We start from the raw sequence: 17,928 nt of genomic DNA, 5'->3' as shown, positions 1-17,928 counted from the left end.
GAAATGTTCAGTGTTGTAAAAATCTTTATTTTATCTCATTTTTTAGTTTTAAAATTGAGTACTCATATAATTTTTATCATTCTTTTCTTGCCTCTTGTTTGAGACTCTTTTGATTAATTCAATCCTTTCTTGTCTTTGATTTATGAAACTTATTTTTTTCAGTAAATTCACTATCTTATCGGGGTTGCAAGTAAGCTCATTAACTTTAGTAGCCATGAGAGCTACTGAAACTGCAACGTTCAGAAGCAATATAAGAATTATAACAAGTAAAATTATAGATATTGTTGATTGACATTGACTGATACTTTTGATAAAATGGAACCGATCGTCCATCTGTTTTCTTGTAAAACAAATATTTATTTTCATGATTACAGAATATTTTCTATTGGAAGTCCTTTTGTTTGGGTTTTTTTCTTCCTGTATATAACACCACAGGGTTCTGTCATTCTGATGCGAATGTCTAACACTCTCACTATCAGACAAACATTTAAATGCTATGCATTTTATTGGGAAAACAAAAGTGTGTATGAAATAGAAAACTGAAAGTATTTCCAAAAAGAAATCTGCCTTCCAAGTGGGTGAGACAAATTACAACTTTTGGTCACCCACTGTTAAATTGACTCACATTGGTGAGTGGGTGAGTGCTTATTTGCAACCCTGCTGATACATGTTGATAGGAAGTGTAAGTCTGTGTCCTTTCTGTTCTTTGATTTTTGGACCTTTTGATTTCAGTTTGTTAGCCCCTCCCAGACCAGCTCTCTATAACATTAGGTACAGCGACATCACCAGACTCATTATTTCAATACTGAGTCTGCAGATCCTTAATCGTAGAAAGGAATTTCAAAGCTTATGACCTGATCAACTGATATGATAACAACCTGAAATCTTATATTGATTTACTAAGTACAATTTTTTTTAAACTTTTACTTTTCACAACATTGTGATAGTTTTTGCTTTGTACATGTATTGTTAAAGTATTAATGTACTTCTCTGAGTTGGTTACCTTAATATAAGTATCTAAAAGTCAATATAAGTATCTACAAGTCAATATAAGTATCTACGAGTCAATATAAGTATCTACGAGTCAATTTAAGTATCTTTGAGTCAGTATAAGTATCTACGAGTCAATATAAGTATATACGAGTCAATATAAGTATGTACAAGTCAATATAAGTATCTATGAGTCAATATAAGTATCTACAAGTCAATATAAGTATCTACGAGTCAATATAAGTATCTACAAGTCAATATAAGTATATATGAGTCCATATAAGTATCTCTGAGTCAATATAAGTATCTACAAGTCAATATAAGTATATACGAGTCAATATAAGTATTTACAAATCAATTTAAGTATCTACAAGTCAATATAAGTATCTACAAGTCAATCAGATGTTCAGGTCATTGATCACATGACATCAGTTATTTCCACTAACATTGTTCTCTCTCCTGTAGATTAGACTAACTTCTGTACATTTATACTGCATTGTTTGTGCATGGTCCAAATACAAATATATCCATGTATATATGTATATTGCATATCAAGTTAGTTTGGCAACAAGGAATGTGGACTTTTTAGGATAAAGAGAATTTTCCAAATTTAAAATAAAACTGCAAAAATTTCTGTTCATCTGAATATTTAAGGCTAAGGATATTGCATAGAACAAAAATCCTCTGAACACCAGAAAATTAAGAACCAGCTACATTTTTGGTTATTGTGACATCACATTTGGTAAATACATGTATTATAGAAATATTTGTTTCAGGGGAGAATTTTTAAATGGAAAGGCATTTGAAGCTAATATTTGAATATTTGTTCAGCCCATAAATTTTCAAATTGGAAAAATGTTAGAAAAAGTTTGAAGATGCACTCATTGCAACAAACACTTCTGGTGTATTTTTGTCGTGTGATTCTTTTGTTAGGGAATCTCTTCAAAATATTCATGATGCCAAAATCATACCAAAGTATCCAGTGATTATAGGTGTATCTAGATGAATGTGTGTTTCTCAATGTTGTTTTTCTTTCATTCATATTATTTCTTCTCTCATTCCCAGGACAGTTCTATCTCTTACAAACTTTGTATATTTGTTCTGTTTTTGATGTATAGTCATTAGCAATAAGTGCTGAACTACATGGTAAATGTTTGATTCCACAACATTGGGGCATTCTCAGTATTCTAACTCTGGCAGATTTACGTTGGTCCTTGTCAAAATCGACATTTCTTCATTTCATACATGCATCTCCAAACACAAAAGAATCTGTAAGGAACTGGATTTACTTGAAGTAAAAGTAATTGTATTGAAAAATAAATATCCTAAAATCACAAATTTTCATGGAAGAATGACTCTTTAATACAGTATTTGTTTTTTCCTTTGCTTTAAGAAATGAAACTTATAATTCTTTATTTGATGCATGTATCAAACGAAAAATTGGATGGAAAACTTCATCAATGTGCGTAGCTCTCTCTGTCATCATAATCAATGAAAATTAACTCCCATAAAAATAAGGAATTTTACTGTAAAATATTTCTCTTCTTTGGATCAAAATTACCAACAAGTTACTCAGATACAAGTATCTCCAAAATTAAAGAGAGAAATCCCCCCACCTCACCCCACCCCTCCAAAATAGAAAAAAATAACACCAACAAGATTCTACTCCAATGGGGAATGCTGGACTGATGTATATAAGTACAGTAGTTGTAGGGGGCCATATCAGTATATCTGTTATAAGCATGGTTGTTGTAATATATATTGAGGTTTTGTTGAGCTGCATGTGATATAATTAATACTCAGTTATTCATGCATTTGAATGTATGCACATTTTACAAACAAGTTGATATATTTTATGGACCTGTTTTTATGGTTTATATACATACAATATATATACATGCACTGAATTTTTTTCTTTATCTGAAGATCAATAACATAGACTTTTTTGTGCAGTTTACGTAGATTTTCTCTGTGATATAAATTTCCTGATACATGTGATTTACAATACACAAACAGATCTGAATGTTTGATATGTTGTGTATTATTTTATGTATTTTATCCACATATTATGCATCATCACAAACTATTGAATAAATCTAATGCCTTCACAATCTTCAGGCCGGTGGAGAGGAGGGGCTTTGGTCTCTCCAATATCGGGACCAAGATCAAAGGAGTGTTCAGGAGTGGTCAGTATATCTGTTACTTTTACTTTCACTTTTATGACTGGTATGAATTCAATGATTATTACAGCATGCCCACATTGAATTATGTTTGTAAGTGGTTAAATATGATTAAGAATTTCTTTATGAACCTTTTTTATGCCCCCGAGATCGAAGATCGGGGAGCATATTGTTTTTTTCCTGTCTGTCATTCTGTAATCCTGTCTGAAACTTTAACCTTGCTAATAAGTTTTGAACAGTAAGTGATAGAACTTTGATATTTCACATGATTATTCCTTGTGACAAGACCTTTCTGTTGGTACTAAACCTTTTGACCTTGACATTTGACCTAGTTTTCAAAAAATTGACATTGGTCATAACTTCTAAATGGTAAATATTAGAGCTTTCATATTGTACATGAGCATTTCTTGTTACAAGATCTTTCTACTGGTACCAAGGTATTTGTCCTTGTGACCTTGGCCATCTTCGGAATTGGCCATTATCGGGGGCATTTGTGTTTCACAAACACATCTTGTTTATAACTTCACTTATCGTAATGTCTAATGTAAAAAGCAATAAGTTAATAAAATCAAAGTCATCATTTAATATGCAAATAGCCATATTTTATTCTTCTGTTAGGTTTATCAAACTTTATGGTGCCTTTGTGGGACCCTCCATGGACTTAGAATTAAAAGTCTAGTGCACTCAGAAAAATAAGACTTCAAAGGTGCCGACAATTTTAAAGGTCCACCGTGTTTTGGACAAATTTTTTCCACCGCGTTGCGTGGAACATGCATTAAACTCGTGTCGTGCACTGTACATTCTTCTTCTGTTAGTTTTATCAAACTTTCATGGTGCTTTTGTGCGGGTTTTGTCCAATCTACAGCCCCAATGCTAATTCTTTGATTTGTTTGCTGTAGGAGAAATGAGATCACTTCCAGAAACGGCGCCAGATTTTGAAGATTCTGACAAAATCACAATAAGTGTGAGTAACAAGTGTTGTACTGACTTACTTAGATATAATCTAACATATCAACTGATCGCTGTCTGGTGATAACTGATAATGTATGATGAGATATAATGACACGCAATAATATGTAATGACACATAATGATACACAATGATTTAAAATGATACAAAATGATACGCAGTGATACGTAATGACACATAATGATACATAATGATATGTAATGATATGATACGCAATGATACATAATATACGTAATTTGTGAACAATTTCATTGGCACATTGGTCTGTGTTTTTGTGGAGAATTTCTGGCACTGTCCTAACCTCTCTTGACAACACTCACAAAATGTGTTAACAGTCTGAAGAATGAAGTCCTCCGTGATACATTTCTTTTTATTCTAAGTCCTCTGTGAAACAAGTGTTTCTTTATCTTTGCCAGTTCTATAATTCTGAGTGCTCTGTAAAACTGAAATCTTTCTTTATTTTTACCAGTTCTATAATTCTAAGTGTTCAGTAAAACTGAAATCTTTCTTTATCTTTGCCAGTCCTGTAATTCTCTGGATGACGAGATCTCGGACTCTGTCATTGGGGACGGAGAACTCCCCGATTTTACGGAGATAAACATCCCCGATCTCAGTACATGGCGTGTTTCAATCCCGCGTATTGGAGCGAGGCCTGACCCTGATAATATGAGGAAGCAGTTTTTTGTATTCATCATAGATGTCCGCAGGGTAGACATGTCCAACGAGAATCCTGGAACTAATTCTGGCAAGCCTAATTGGGTTGTGGCAAGGTAATTCATAAAAATATCAACAAAACGCAATTTCACCGATCTACATGTAAATATGTAATATACAAAAATATTATGTGGGACATTTTATATATTTGTATTTATTTGATTTTTATAAAAACCTTTTCTTATTGCAGACGTTACCAAGAGTTTTATGTACTGGAAAACAAATTAGCTGAGTTTCATGGTATGTACTAATGTTATGTCTATGATAAAAAGCCCGTCATCGTGCTGTATAAATGTGTATTATCAAAAGTATTCAAATTTACATGTTACGTATGTAAACAATCGTGTATAAATGTGTATTATCCAAAGTATTCAAATTTACATGTTACATATGTAAACAGTCGTGTATAAATGTGTATTATCCAAAATATTCAAATTTACGTTACGTTTGTAAAGAGTCGTGTATAAATGTGTATTATCAAAAGTATTCAAATTGACATGTTACGTATGTAAACAGTAGTGGTGTATGAATATGTATCATCAGATGCATTTAAAAGATAATGTTGCCTTTGTCACCAGCAGTGGTTACTTTCTTCTGTCCATTTGTCAGTTATTCTGCCCATCCTTTGTGAATCTCACACTTAGCAGTCAATATATATATTATTTACTCTGAAATTTTAAACTTGATACATGTATTTACAGCATGCATGTAATTATAATGCTAGAATTAAATAGATCGATTCTGTACCTGTGTGATTCAAACTTTAATGATAAAGTTCTTACCAACTCTACAGAAGGCCTTCTTCAGGATTGTAAACTTCCTCCAAAAAAAGTGATCGGAACCAGCAAACAAGACTTCATTGAGGGCAAGAGGGACCAGTTTGAGACATATCTACAGGTGAGGAATATATCTGTTACTGAGATATCAGAATTATTGAGGGCAAGCGGGACCAGTGTGAGACTACTCTACAGGTAAGGATCATATCTGTTACTGAGATACCAGAATCATTGAGGGCAAGCGGGACCAGTTTGAGACTACTCTATCGGTGAGGAACATATCTGTTACTGAGATACCAGAAATTGTAGTTATAGCAGTTTTCTTTCGATAATTTCAAAAGTTCTGCTAAAATTTTAAAACATCTCTTACATGTTCATTTACCATGGATTGAATGTAGACATTGCTTGCTTGTGCTTGGGGTAATTTTGTGTAACGTAACTTCATTTTATTTCAGAAATTGTTGACTAAGCCATATTTGACGGGCAGTCAGCTCTTGTACAATTTTCTGACAACAGAAGAGGAATTTACAACAGGGTTTCTCCCGGATATCAAACTCGGTAGGCCTTGTATGATGTCCAGATCATCATGCCATTTTGGGTGTATAAGTAAACAATTTGTCTTGACTCTTTATTCCGATGTGTAAATTACATGTGAGAAACAAATTTCAAAGTGAGATTCAGATTTCAATTTTTAAAAAAAAAAAATGTGTTTGAAATAGAGACTGTAGTTATACTATTATACAGTGAAACGCTGCTTCAGCAAACACTCCTATAATGAATTCATGGTTACAATGAAGTCATTTTTATTCCCTGTAGTTTTAAAGCATATTATGAACCCATTTGATATTGTGAATTACTTTTACAATGAATCAAAATTGTTCATCCCCAACACTTAGCTGTAAGCGTGTTTTACTGATTTAACAAAACAACATGACTTGCAATTTTCATTTTCTCAGTTTATCATAAATACCTGCAAAATCAACATATAGTACAATGTAGATATTTAATGCTATATGTAGTACTTTGACTATGAATCAAGAAATTATACGTGTAGTAATGTCATGATAAACCATCAGCTGATATTTCTGTAGCCTAATTCGGCACCATTCAGTGCCGTTCCATCTGTCAACAGAGGGGCACACCAGGTCACGTGCTACAGGCTTTAACACATTAGACTTCTATTTATAGAATGAATGACAATACCAGACAACTGCGGATCTTCATTGAGATTTTTGTCAATGAATATTTAACCGAGTTGCAACAAAGTTGAACTCGGCTATTGGTTTGGTGATGCGGGCGGGCGGTTGGGCGTCAACAATTGGTTTCTGGATGATAACTCGAAAAGTTTAAAATCTAATCAAATGAAACTTTGATATATTGTTGGGTACCAGGTAAGGAAGACCCCAATTGATTTTGGAGAAAAATGGTCAAAGGTCAAGGTCACAGTGACCGAAAATAGAATGAAAATTTCAGAAAAATTTAGTTTCCGGATGATAACTCAGAAAGTTTAAATCCGAATCAAATGAAACTTTGATATATTGTTGGGTACTAAGTAAAGAAGACCCCTATTGATTTTGGAGAAAAAAGGTCAAAGGTCAAGGTCACAGTGACCGAATATAGAATGAAAATTTCGGAAATATTTGGTTTCCAGATGATAACTCGGAAAGTTTAAATCTGAATCAAATGAAACTTTGATATATTGTTGGGTACCAGGTAAGGAAGACCCCTATTTATTTTGGAAGCATATCCTTGCAAAAGGATTTATAAAAAGCCTGAATAATCAATATGGATGATGATGATGATGAATATTACTGATGATTATACCCCGTGCAGTGTTTAGTTTGTGAGAAAAATAACACTTAACCAACTTCTGGTTAGATTTCACCAAGAGTAAGGTAAAAGTTGCATGTTACTCATTTCAAATGGCATTCAGAAAGTTCGTAGACCTGCTCGCCTCATTTCTCAAGCTTCCTGTGGTCTAGGAAATGTGTGCTATGAAACCCTTTTATCTTGATTCCAATCTATATGGGTGTGGTGGAATTTTGTGTACAATGTTAACAAAAGTATGTCAGGTATCAATCTAGAGCTCAGGGCATTTATGAGAAACTGAGGAAATGAAAATCAATGATCATATCGATCAGTTTCCACCACACTATTAGTAATACATGTACATTTATTTAAGTATGGAAATAAAAATATTGCTACACATTATATTTATATCTAGAGGATTTTTATCTCTTACAGGCAAAATGTTCAAGTCAGGGGCAATGAAACTCGTGAAAGAGGTAGGTTTGTTGACAATGAACAGGATGAAACTTGTGAAAGAGTAAAGTTTGTAGACATGAACAGGATGAAACTTCTGAAAGAGGTAAGTTTGTAGACATGAACAGCATGAAACTTGTGAAAGCGGTAAGTTTGTAGACATGAACAGGGACTATTTGTGGATGTGAACTGTGTGGGCTGTGATTTTTATTTTGAGTTTCTTTTCAGAGAGGGCAGCACCTGGATCTGTACCTGAATTCTTTTGAACAGTCAACTATTGCTTCGCCTCCTAAACCAAGGTATAAAAAAGTTTCAGCAACTCAAAAACATGTACAATATTTAAAGAGAAAGGCAACCCTAACCACATTGTTGCTTTTATGAATAAAGTATTACCTACTGATATCGTAAATGACAATCTTTAACAACAAAAATCCTTGCTTAATGATCAAATCAATATTAATCTATCATTTATTTTAAATAACCCACGGCTAAGAGAGCGGCCATTAAAGTTTAAGTTATGACGTCACACCATCAGTTCCAGTTTATTTCATCAGCAGCACTGTAAACATGACAAGTCACAAACAGTTAAGTTTGGAGTCATATAGATTCCAGCCCATTCTTTTGCAAGAAGAAATTGAGAAAAGAAGATGTTCAGTCCAGTTACACACCATGCAGACGGTACACCTTTCTTCGTACAAATGTCTTGAACCTCAACTTGTCATTTCACAAATGATGGATCCACAGTTTACATAGTCCTTTCTTTTCAGATGACTTGGTTGGGTCAGGAATTTCAACAAAAAAAAAAATTCCTCATCTCCCCTTCGCATTGTGCAATTAATAAGCTTGACAGGAAGGCATCAAGCTATTCATTCGTAAAATTTACCACATGCACGTCTTTGATGACCTTAGAATCTTATCGAAATTGGAACAGATGGTGTGATGTCAAAATTATTGATTTTTGTGGTCTTGAATACAAAAGAGTTCCACATCATGGTAGCCTCTATAGATGGTGGGAATTTCAATTTTTAATGTTTTCAAATTAGTACTGAATCTTATCTAGGCCGTATATCAACAGAATAGTATGACAAATGTTTAACATATAATTAATCATATAATTTATTATGTAAAATTTTTTGGGTTGCCTTCTCCTTTAATTGTGCTAAATTTATTGAAAGTAATAAACACTTGCATGATTAATAGTTAAAAACGGCAGGGTTTGAAATTAACAGTCGCCCACTTGCTATTTGCAACTAAATTTCTGATTGGGTGACTTGAATTTTTCTTCAATACAGTGTATTTAACAGATCTTTAACGCTGTGTTCTTTTCAATATAACAGGTGTACTAATATGTGGGTGACTGAATTTTGATGTAGGCCCTAAGAATTGCAAAGTTCAGTAGCCTAAGTGGCTAACAAAGGGGTCAAATTGGTTTCAAACCTTGAAGAGATAAACTGTGTGGTGTACTTTGTTAAGGCTATGCATATTTAGAATTTAAAATTAGAGCTGATCTCTATATGGAATAATCATTAACACTTCTGTCATGTGTGATAATTGATGAAATGAGGATTTCGTATGAGTCAGTAGTATTGCTTCTGCACTATGATTTAAATCATGTTGAAATAAATTTATACATGTAGTACATGTACAGAAGAGTACAGCAATTTTTTTTAACATTGTTGAATCTTATTTTTGTGTTATTTTTCGCACCATTGAGAGAAACACACACGCAGCCATACTTTGTGATATATTTTAGCAAGCTGGAGAGGAGGGGATCTGATGTGTCCCTGAAGTCTACCTCCAGTGAGAAGCTGTGTGCGGGGTTATACGAGAATAATGCCAACTACTCCAACGACAGCATCTGTTCCAATCTGTCACGAAGTTCTGATGGATTGGAGTGGTATCCCATGGCAACCTCAGACATGGATACCTACAAAGGGCAGGAAGTTGAGGGTGCTTACGATATAATTGTGTACATTGGTAGGTTTAGTTCCTGATAAAAGCAGAATTCTTTGTCCTTATAGTTTATTGTTAAGGAATATGTAAAAAAAAAAAAAAAAAAAAAAAAATAAACACTGCTAAAAGAAACTTGCAGGTGTCATAGACATAAGATTAAATTTATTAGGAGCTCTGCATCTTTGTCACATTGTGGGATGTGTTTTTAGCGGTACAGAGAAAATGACGTTATCTGGGTGCCGTTTATTTTTGCACTCTGTATGTTTCGTTAGGCTCTTGTACTGTACAATGTACCTCTCTTGCAGCTCGTTTTGTCTATGGTGTACCAGACTGGTTCCATCACTTACTGATGACTGGTAGAATTCTCTTCAAATCCTCACTAGAACATTACTTGCAGTTATTTATAGAGAAGAAAGTTGAGCAGGTTACTCAGGAGCACAGAGTCGTGGGACTTGTGCATTTACTCAGGGGTAAGTGGACACCGTGGACTTTGTAGAACTATTTGTCGCAGACCGTTAATAACTTGAGAGATTTGTGAAGACAATGCCTGCTCTTAAGACTTTTTTACACTACGACATCTTTTTTTTCCAGATGTGTTATTTTTTGACAAAGATCCTCCAAGGTAAATTTTTTCATATAGATTCTGAAAGCAATTTCAGTTTATATTAGAAGTAAAATTTCATTGCATATTTGATCAGATTTCAGTGGCTCTATAGACTTGTTTTAATGAACATATAGAGCACCATTCTGTCTTCTATATCTTAACCTGGTTCTTTAGGACGGATGAACAGAAGAGTGAGCGATTCAGAAAATGTCTGCAGGGTTGTCTGGATTACCTTCCCAGTAAGTTCTCAGCCTTCAAAGTAGTTTTTACAGTTACATTAAAGGGGCATGGACACCTTTTTCTATTAAGCAATCTATTTGTAAACATGTTTTAAGTTCAAATAGTGTCCATGCCCCTGTAAGGTAGTACTCTACATCATCATAATGGCTGACTTCCTTTAAAAACATGAATAAAAAAATCGATATCAGCAATATTTGACTTTTCCTTTTAAATACCTAGCAGAGTAGCTCAGTAGGTTAGAATACCGACTGCTGAACGGTAGGTCACAGGTTAGAGTCCAGCAGGGGTTTTAAATTTTTTTCAGATTACCTTCTACTAAAACTGTATTTTTTGACAAAATAAATTAAATTTGAAAATTTTCATCTTCAAAATATTGTTGTACATATCCTCCACTTTTCATCTACATCAATTTTCTCTGGTGTAGCAACCTCCTTAAAGCATTTAATGTATAGCTATTACATTTCCTATCTAATAAACGGATGGTGTGATTTTTGTAATCATGGTATCATTTTAAAGGATTTATCAAATGAAAATAATCCAACATACATGTGGGAATGTACAAAGTTCGGCTCTACTGTTCGATTTCTTTCACCCTGACTTTCATTTTGAAGGCTATGGGAAGAGCATATTTCATTAAAATATTTCCAAAAGAAATTGTATTTTCATGCAGATATCATGATAAAAAGTTACTTAAACTTTTTCTTATAAAAGTATTAAATAAAATTAATCATGATTAATGGCAAATATTTTTTTTTTTTTTTTTTAGAAAATTAGATCTTTCTTATTTAATTGAGGGTGGATAACTCTTCCAAAAAGTTTCACTTGCAAAAAGATCGACTTCTAATTATTTACCAGTCATGTGAATTTGATCTAATTCACTTTCATCATTATCTATAAATAAACCTTTATCTCCATTTAAATCATTCAAAATTGTTCAAACACCTAAGATACATGGAATACCTTAAATCCCTGTATGACTGGAACAGAACCAGGGTGTGTTGTTCGTGCAGTAGGTAGCACCATAACTTCTCACTGAGGTAACATGATCTCGAGTTTCTCACTGATATTACAGAAGATTTAAGTTTTTGTCGTATGTGAGAAAATAATTATGGTGGTCACTTGCTCAGACACTTTCCTTTGGGTATTAAGATTTCATTTCATGGTAATCTTTACAACAAATCAGATAAGATTAGAAATGTGTTACCAAATGCCTGGAAACATAAATCCAAGTATCATAATGTAACATTTCACAGCTTTGGTTTTCTTTTTTACCGAGAGAATTGTTTGACTATAGAACCTCCTTTTTGGAGTAGATTTATTGTTTCTAGAATCTGGATTCAGTTTTGGAAATCCATGCACAATCAAACTCCCCAGATTTTTCTTCTGGATTAGGTGTTTTGACAAAATTCACATAAAATCAAACTTCCCAGATTTTTCTCCTGGATTAGGTTTTAATGAAATCCACATACAATCAAACTTGGATTTTTCTCCTGGATTAGGTTTTAATGAAATCCACATACAATCAAACTTGGATTTTTCTCCTGGATTAGGTTTTGATTTAATCAGTTGCCATAACTAAATATAATTTCATTGTATTAACTACAGACTAATTTTCTTTATTTTGTCTGAAATATTACATCATTGTTGAAGGTGCTTTTGTCTCAATGGTTGGTAGAAGGAACCACGAGCAGGGGACAAAACTCCTATTGGAAGTTCTACAGCAACCCAAACTGAACAAGCAGGTAACCCATTTTCACATTTAACTGTCAGTTAAGGATACTCTTTAATATTGTAAAATTATCTCCTTTTTCGTTAATTCTCAGTTAAGGATACTCTTTAATATTGTAAAATTATCTCCTTTTTCGTTAACTCTCAGTTAAGGATACTCTTTAATATTGTAAAATTATCTCCTTTTTCGTTGCAGTTGTCCTATGTGTTTTTAGACATTCTCGTTCAGGAATTATTCCCGGAGCTGAGAGGATAGACCTTATTAGTACTTTAGTATCCTTCATCCACCGTGTTGTTCTACAAACACTCACATTTTACCTGTGTTTGTTACACTCAGTCAGTGTCATTTTGGAATTTAATTCTCATGGTAGGATGTAGTGAAACAGTTGATTTTAAACAAAACAAAAAATGAAATGAAATAAAAACAGTATCAAGAGGTTTGATTTGATGTACAGTATTGGATGTGGATTTGAATTGAAAAGTTTTTATTTTGTTGTTGCGGTCTTCTAATTACATTGAAAAAAGTATGTAAAAGGTGTATTTTTAGGTTCCCCCGAAGTCAATTTAATTGATATTGTTGAGTGTGAAGAAAACAATTTCTAAGGTAATATTTGAAATATAAAAAGGGTAAAAAAGTATTTATTGTATGTCATAATATTTATTTTGTCGCAGTTTGAAACTGAAAATGGCTGGATATATTGCTGTCAGCGTAGAGAAAATCAAAATGCTCTTTGTTAACCGAAATGATTTGGATTTTTTATAGTTTGATTGTATTGTGCAGATATAGGAAGTCACAAATTTAAGATGGTACAATTTTGATCAAGGGAAACTTTAAAGGGATTGGTTCACAATTTTTTATAGTAATATTTTTCATTTTTGATGGTAAACATTAAAAATGTAACTCATTTAATGTTGACAGCCAAAATTTTGACCTTCTGAATGCAAGAATAAAAGCAATATTTTAGCCTTAAATCTTTGTTATGTAAACAAACATTTGAGTCTTTTTATGTATACAAACAAACAAGTGAAATATTGATTTTGTGATATAAAGCATCTTAATTTTGCATCGTCATAAATTTGAAGTTTTAGATGAGACATTTTACCCCAAAATTGCTTGAAATATGAAAGATATAATAAACTTAGATCGATATCCATTTCTTTAAAAAAAATTGTAAACAATAACATACCGCAATCTTTGTTTACAAAACAAATAATAAACTCTCTAAAATGAGCTTCTGTGATAAAATATAACGTAATTTTTTATGGGAACTCTTTTAAACACATTAGACAGTAGATTTTGATCATTAAAAGTGAAAAAGAAAGTTTTAGGGAAAATCGTGAATCGGTCTCTTTAAGTTTCTCTAACATTTGTGTACAGCAGCAAGGTCCGGCATTATTATAGAATTAAACTTCAATGTTATCTCTCTCCACTAATTTCATCCTACATTAATGTATTTATGATGTTATTAGATTGTTGATATTTATTATATTTGTTTTTCTGTCCAAGAAATGTTTTGTGAGAGTATTACATGTAATACTATGAAGGATAGATTTTTTATTGAATACTGTGATATGCATGTATGTTGTCACGTTTTGAATACCTTCTAAGTGTGATTTTCATTCTCTCTCTCTCAAAAAAAAAGAAGTATGAAGTGTTGGATAAAATAAAAAAAAATTCATTTGTTAAACAGTGTATTAATACTATTTGGCTGACAGGTTTTTTTTTTGGGGGGGGGGTGTTGTTAAGACATGCTCCATGTTGACAAATTTATAAAATACCAATGTATTAACAAAAATTAAACACATGACACATATATGGTTAAGCTTAGTTTTAAATTTTTGGGTTACAGATTAGAAATTTTAAAACTGCAATCATCTTTGTAAGAATTCTGTCTCATTATTTGCTCATGATTATGGGAAAGCTCTGTTCAAAAATGTGTTACACAATATTGTGTAAAGTGATGTTTTATTATTTTATTTCACGGTTTTATTGCAGTAATGTGAAATATTTTGTTGAATTGCATAATCAAACTGTACATGTGCAATATTGTTGTCTGTGATAATAAATGTGTGACACCCTGTACATGGCCTTTTGAATTAAGGAGGTATTCTACATCATCGTAATGGCTGACTTCCTTTTCACACATGAATGAAAATATGAATTTTAGCAATATTAGTCTAGTCCTTTCAGACTTGATTGCCAAACTGAGTAGCTCAGTAGGTTAGCACATTGATTGCTGAACTGAAAATCGCGGCTTCAAGTAAAGCAAAGTATTAACGCTCCCAATTTTTTTCAGATTGCTTTCTGCTAAAACTGTTAGTTTTTTTTTCTAAATAAAGTAAATTTGATAGTTTTCAATTTCAAAATATTGTTGTACATATCCTCCACTTTTCATCCATATCAAATTTCTGTGGTGTAGCATTTCTCCTTAGGTCCAAATTCTCATATAGGGCAAGATAATTCGGGTGCATGTTGTAGCCCATGGTCTGATCACCTCCATCTGAAGATTATGTCCTAAATTTGGCAATTTTAACAATTTACCAGGTCTATGAATGCAGAAAACCCCTTTTTTTTTAATTTCTAAAATTAAATCTGTAGTCTGTTTTTAGTGTACGCAGTTTAGCGTATTTTTCTCATTCAAACTTGTCTGTACTTTTAGTGATTCACGATAAAATGTAATGTATTACTTAACTTTGATATTAAAAGATATCAAAATGCAAGTTGTGCTGATTGATCTTGATTAAAATTTTCTACATCAGACTCTTCATCTAAAACAGTGTTGGGTACAAGATAAGTATATTTGAATGTAGGCCTAACCCATTCATAAAACAATTTTCTTATGAAATTGGAAATCATTTCTATTTATTTCAAATTTTACTTTTTACCATGTTCTCTTATGGGTGAAGGTCTTTTTTCATAAACCAAACACAAGTTTATACTGGTACAACGAACAGATTATGTTTTTAAATTCATCAATCCTCGATGATTATTTGTTGGTCTCTGGTTGATGGAAAAGCATTGAGGTCTCAAACACTATACCCAATACATTTAGAAATTTGGATGTTGATATAACAAAATTACACTATTGTGGTTCTTAAGAAATTCTACAAAGTTTCTCTAGATATTCCCGTGTAAAAATCTAACCCCTATTCAGATCCCTCCCTGGTTTCTTACTAGTCTGGGCCTATGGTTCAGTAGTTCTGGATTGTTTAACAGACTTGTATTCCCTTCACCAAATGATGATCGATGGCAAGTTTGGTTAAAATTGGCTCAGCAGTTTGGGAGGAATTGGATTATCTTTTAAACAAATGAAAACAAATTTAAATTTGATCAGAAAAGCTCACTTGAGTCTCTGGCTCAGGCGAGTTAAAAAGTCATGAAAAGTTGCAGTAGTTCTCCAGAACAGAAATGCCACAGCATCCTTAGAGTACATTAAATTTGTTCACAACTCCAAAGAGAACATGTCCTGAAATAGTTTTTATGCATGATGAATATTGTTTTCAACGATGCCATGAAAAACTTGGACTGCAAATGATCTCCTATCTAACAGTAAGTCATTGTCAAAATGTGCAAGCATGTATAGTGTAAATTCATGTTCGGTCTGAATTGGGATGTTTGGGTAGACCTTGGGCATTCTAGATTTATCTACATCAGTCACAAAGTGTACATGTTTCTGGAATCAAGGGCAAAGGTGTACATAATCTTCACCCTGTACAGGGCATGTGTTGGTAAATGTACCGAAAAATTCAATATGTGGCTGAAAAATGGAGAGGTAAAATGTGCAGATTTTTCTCTCAGACATACTTTGTTAACTGTAAAGTATATAAGAGGATAATTTCCAGTGTATTGTATGTAGTCATTTACAAGAGTTCAAAATTTATTTCAAACAAGAAATGTTTGCAAAAATAGATGCCCTCCATGGTGCAAAATTGAAAAGGGTTATACACATGCATCATTTAATTGATAGTAGTGCCAAACCAATTCAAAATATTGAGCAGATAATATCTTCCTATTTCAGGAGTGGATTGACCATGTGACCTATAAATCAATAGGGGTCATCTACTCCTTATGCTGTATCAGTGCACCAAGTTTGGTGTTAATCAAGCAACTGATTCTTAAAATATAGGAGGCAATACATTACTATGTCCAATTTAACCATTGACCATATGAACCCAAATTTTATAAGGGCCATCTACTCCTTATGATGCAACAAGTTTGATGTCTGCCAAGCAAAGGGTTCTCAAGATATAAGTATGTTCCTATGTCTAGTTTAACCCTTGACCAGGTGACCTCAAAATTAGTATGGTTATCTCCTTATAAGATGTATCAGTGCACCAGACAGTATTTTCTTATGTCCAGTGTCAAACAGACCCAAGTCATTAAAACAGGTAGTGACAGTTCCATCACCAAATGCTCGGCATCAGGTGTCCTCGAAGATGACCTTAAAAATGGATGTCCTGTGTCACAGTAGGTGTGGCATGCTAAAGAATCTTCACTGTTCAATGGCCGTGACTGGCGTGAGCACCGAGCAAAGGCCTAAATTTGGAGCCCTTCACAGGCAGTCGTGACATCTCCATATGAGTGAGAAATTCTCGAGAGGGACGTTAAACAAGATGCAATCAATCAATATGTCCAGTTTGACCCTTGACCTCAAAATCAATGGGGGTCATCTATTCATTACGATGTACTAGTGTACAAATTTTGATGTCTATCATGTAAAGGGTTCTCAAGATATTGAGCAGACAGTATATTCCCATGTCCAGTTTGACCCTTGACTTTTGACCATGTGACATCAAAATCAATAAGAGTCATCTTCTCCTGCAGATCTACCAGTGTACTAAGTTTGATGTCTGTCAAGAAAAGGGTTCTCAAGATATTGAGCAGACAGTATATTCCCATGTCCAGTTTGACCCTTGACTTTTAACCATGTGACGTCAAAGTCAATAGGGGTCATCTACTCCTCACATTGTATCAGTGAACCAAGTTTAATGTCTGTCAAGGAAAGGTTTCTCAGGATATTAAGTGGACAGTGTTTTCCCATGTCCAGAGTGGATTGACCCTTGACCTGAAAATCAATAGGTCTTCTTCTACTCGTAACTAACCCACATATAAAATACCATTACGATCAAGTGAATGGCTCTCAAGATATTGAGTGGAGATGTGGTCTACTGACTGAAATGTGCAAAACAATATGCCTCTCTTGAAAGGGGGGGGGGGGGATAAAAATAAATGGAAAATGCCAAAATTAAATCAACAAATATTTTCTAGAATGACATGGTATTATTCAGATGAACACTGTATGTAGGCATTTACAATATTGCATATTAAAAATATATTTTTGTGAAAATAAAACTTAAAAATTCTAGTAATTATCTTTTTTGTACTTAATTTGCATTAAATCTTTTTTAACTCTTCAATGAGGATCGATGTCCTCAGCTGCTGAAGGTCCATATTGAATATACTACACGTACTACACTACACCAAATTCCCTTGATTATAAGGTGTAAACCA

General features: G+C 33.2%; 1 protein-coding gene across 2 annotated transcripts in view; it reads left to right on the top strand.

Annotated features, from left to right (window-relative positions):
- The window catches only part of LOC125646164 (sorting nexin-14-like), a 37,922-nt gene extending 23,425 nt beyond the window's left edge, over window positions 1-14,497 (top strand). The window contains exons 18-32 of one of the 2 annotated variants that reach the window (XM_056141461.1): window positions 733-771; window positions 3,109-3,176; window positions 4,070-4,134; window positions 4,662-4,909; window positions 5,044-5,093; window positions 5,647-5,750; window positions 6,085-6,187; window positions 7,874-7,914; window positions 8,120-8,190; window positions 9,645-9,868; window positions 10,150-10,314; window positions 10,436-10,466; window positions 10,623-10,687; window positions 12,339-12,430; window positions 12,613-14,497. In XM_056141461.1, the coding sequence (XP_055997436.1) occupies window positions 733-771; window positions 3,109-3,176; window positions 4,070-4,134; window positions 4,662-4,909; window positions 5,044-5,093; window positions 5,647-5,750; window positions 6,085-6,187; window positions 7,874-7,914; window positions 8,120-8,190; window positions 9,645-9,868; window positions 10,150-10,314; window positions 10,436-10,466; window positions 10,623-10,687; window positions 12,339-12,430; window positions 12,613-12,672 (1,426 nt within the window). In that variant the 3' untranslated portion in view covers window positions 12,673-14,497. The remainder of the gene's footprint in view (window positions 1-732; window positions 772-3,108; window positions 3,177-4,069; window positions 4,135-4,661; window positions 4,910-5,043; window positions 5,094-5,646; window positions 5,751-6,084; window positions 6,188-7,873; window positions 7,915-8,119; window positions 8,191-9,644; window positions 9,869-10,149; window positions 10,315-10,435; window positions 10,467-10,622; window positions 10,688-12,338; window positions 12,431-12,612) is intronic. The other variant, XM_056141462.1, reaches the window with a different exon arrangement.
- The last annotated feature ends 3,431 nt before the right edge of the window (window positions 14,498-17,928 follow it).

The sequence above is a fragment of the Ostrea edulis genome, chromosome 6 (genome assembly GCF_947568905.1).
Source record: "Ostrea edulis chromosome 6, xbOstEdul1.1, whole genome shotgun sequence".
NCBI lineage: Eukaryota > Metazoa > Mollusca > Bivalvia > Ostreida > Ostreidae > Ostrea > Ostrea edulis.
The sequence above is the reverse complement of the archived record's forward strand: the minus strand, read 5'-3'. Positions and strand labels throughout refer to the sequence as shown.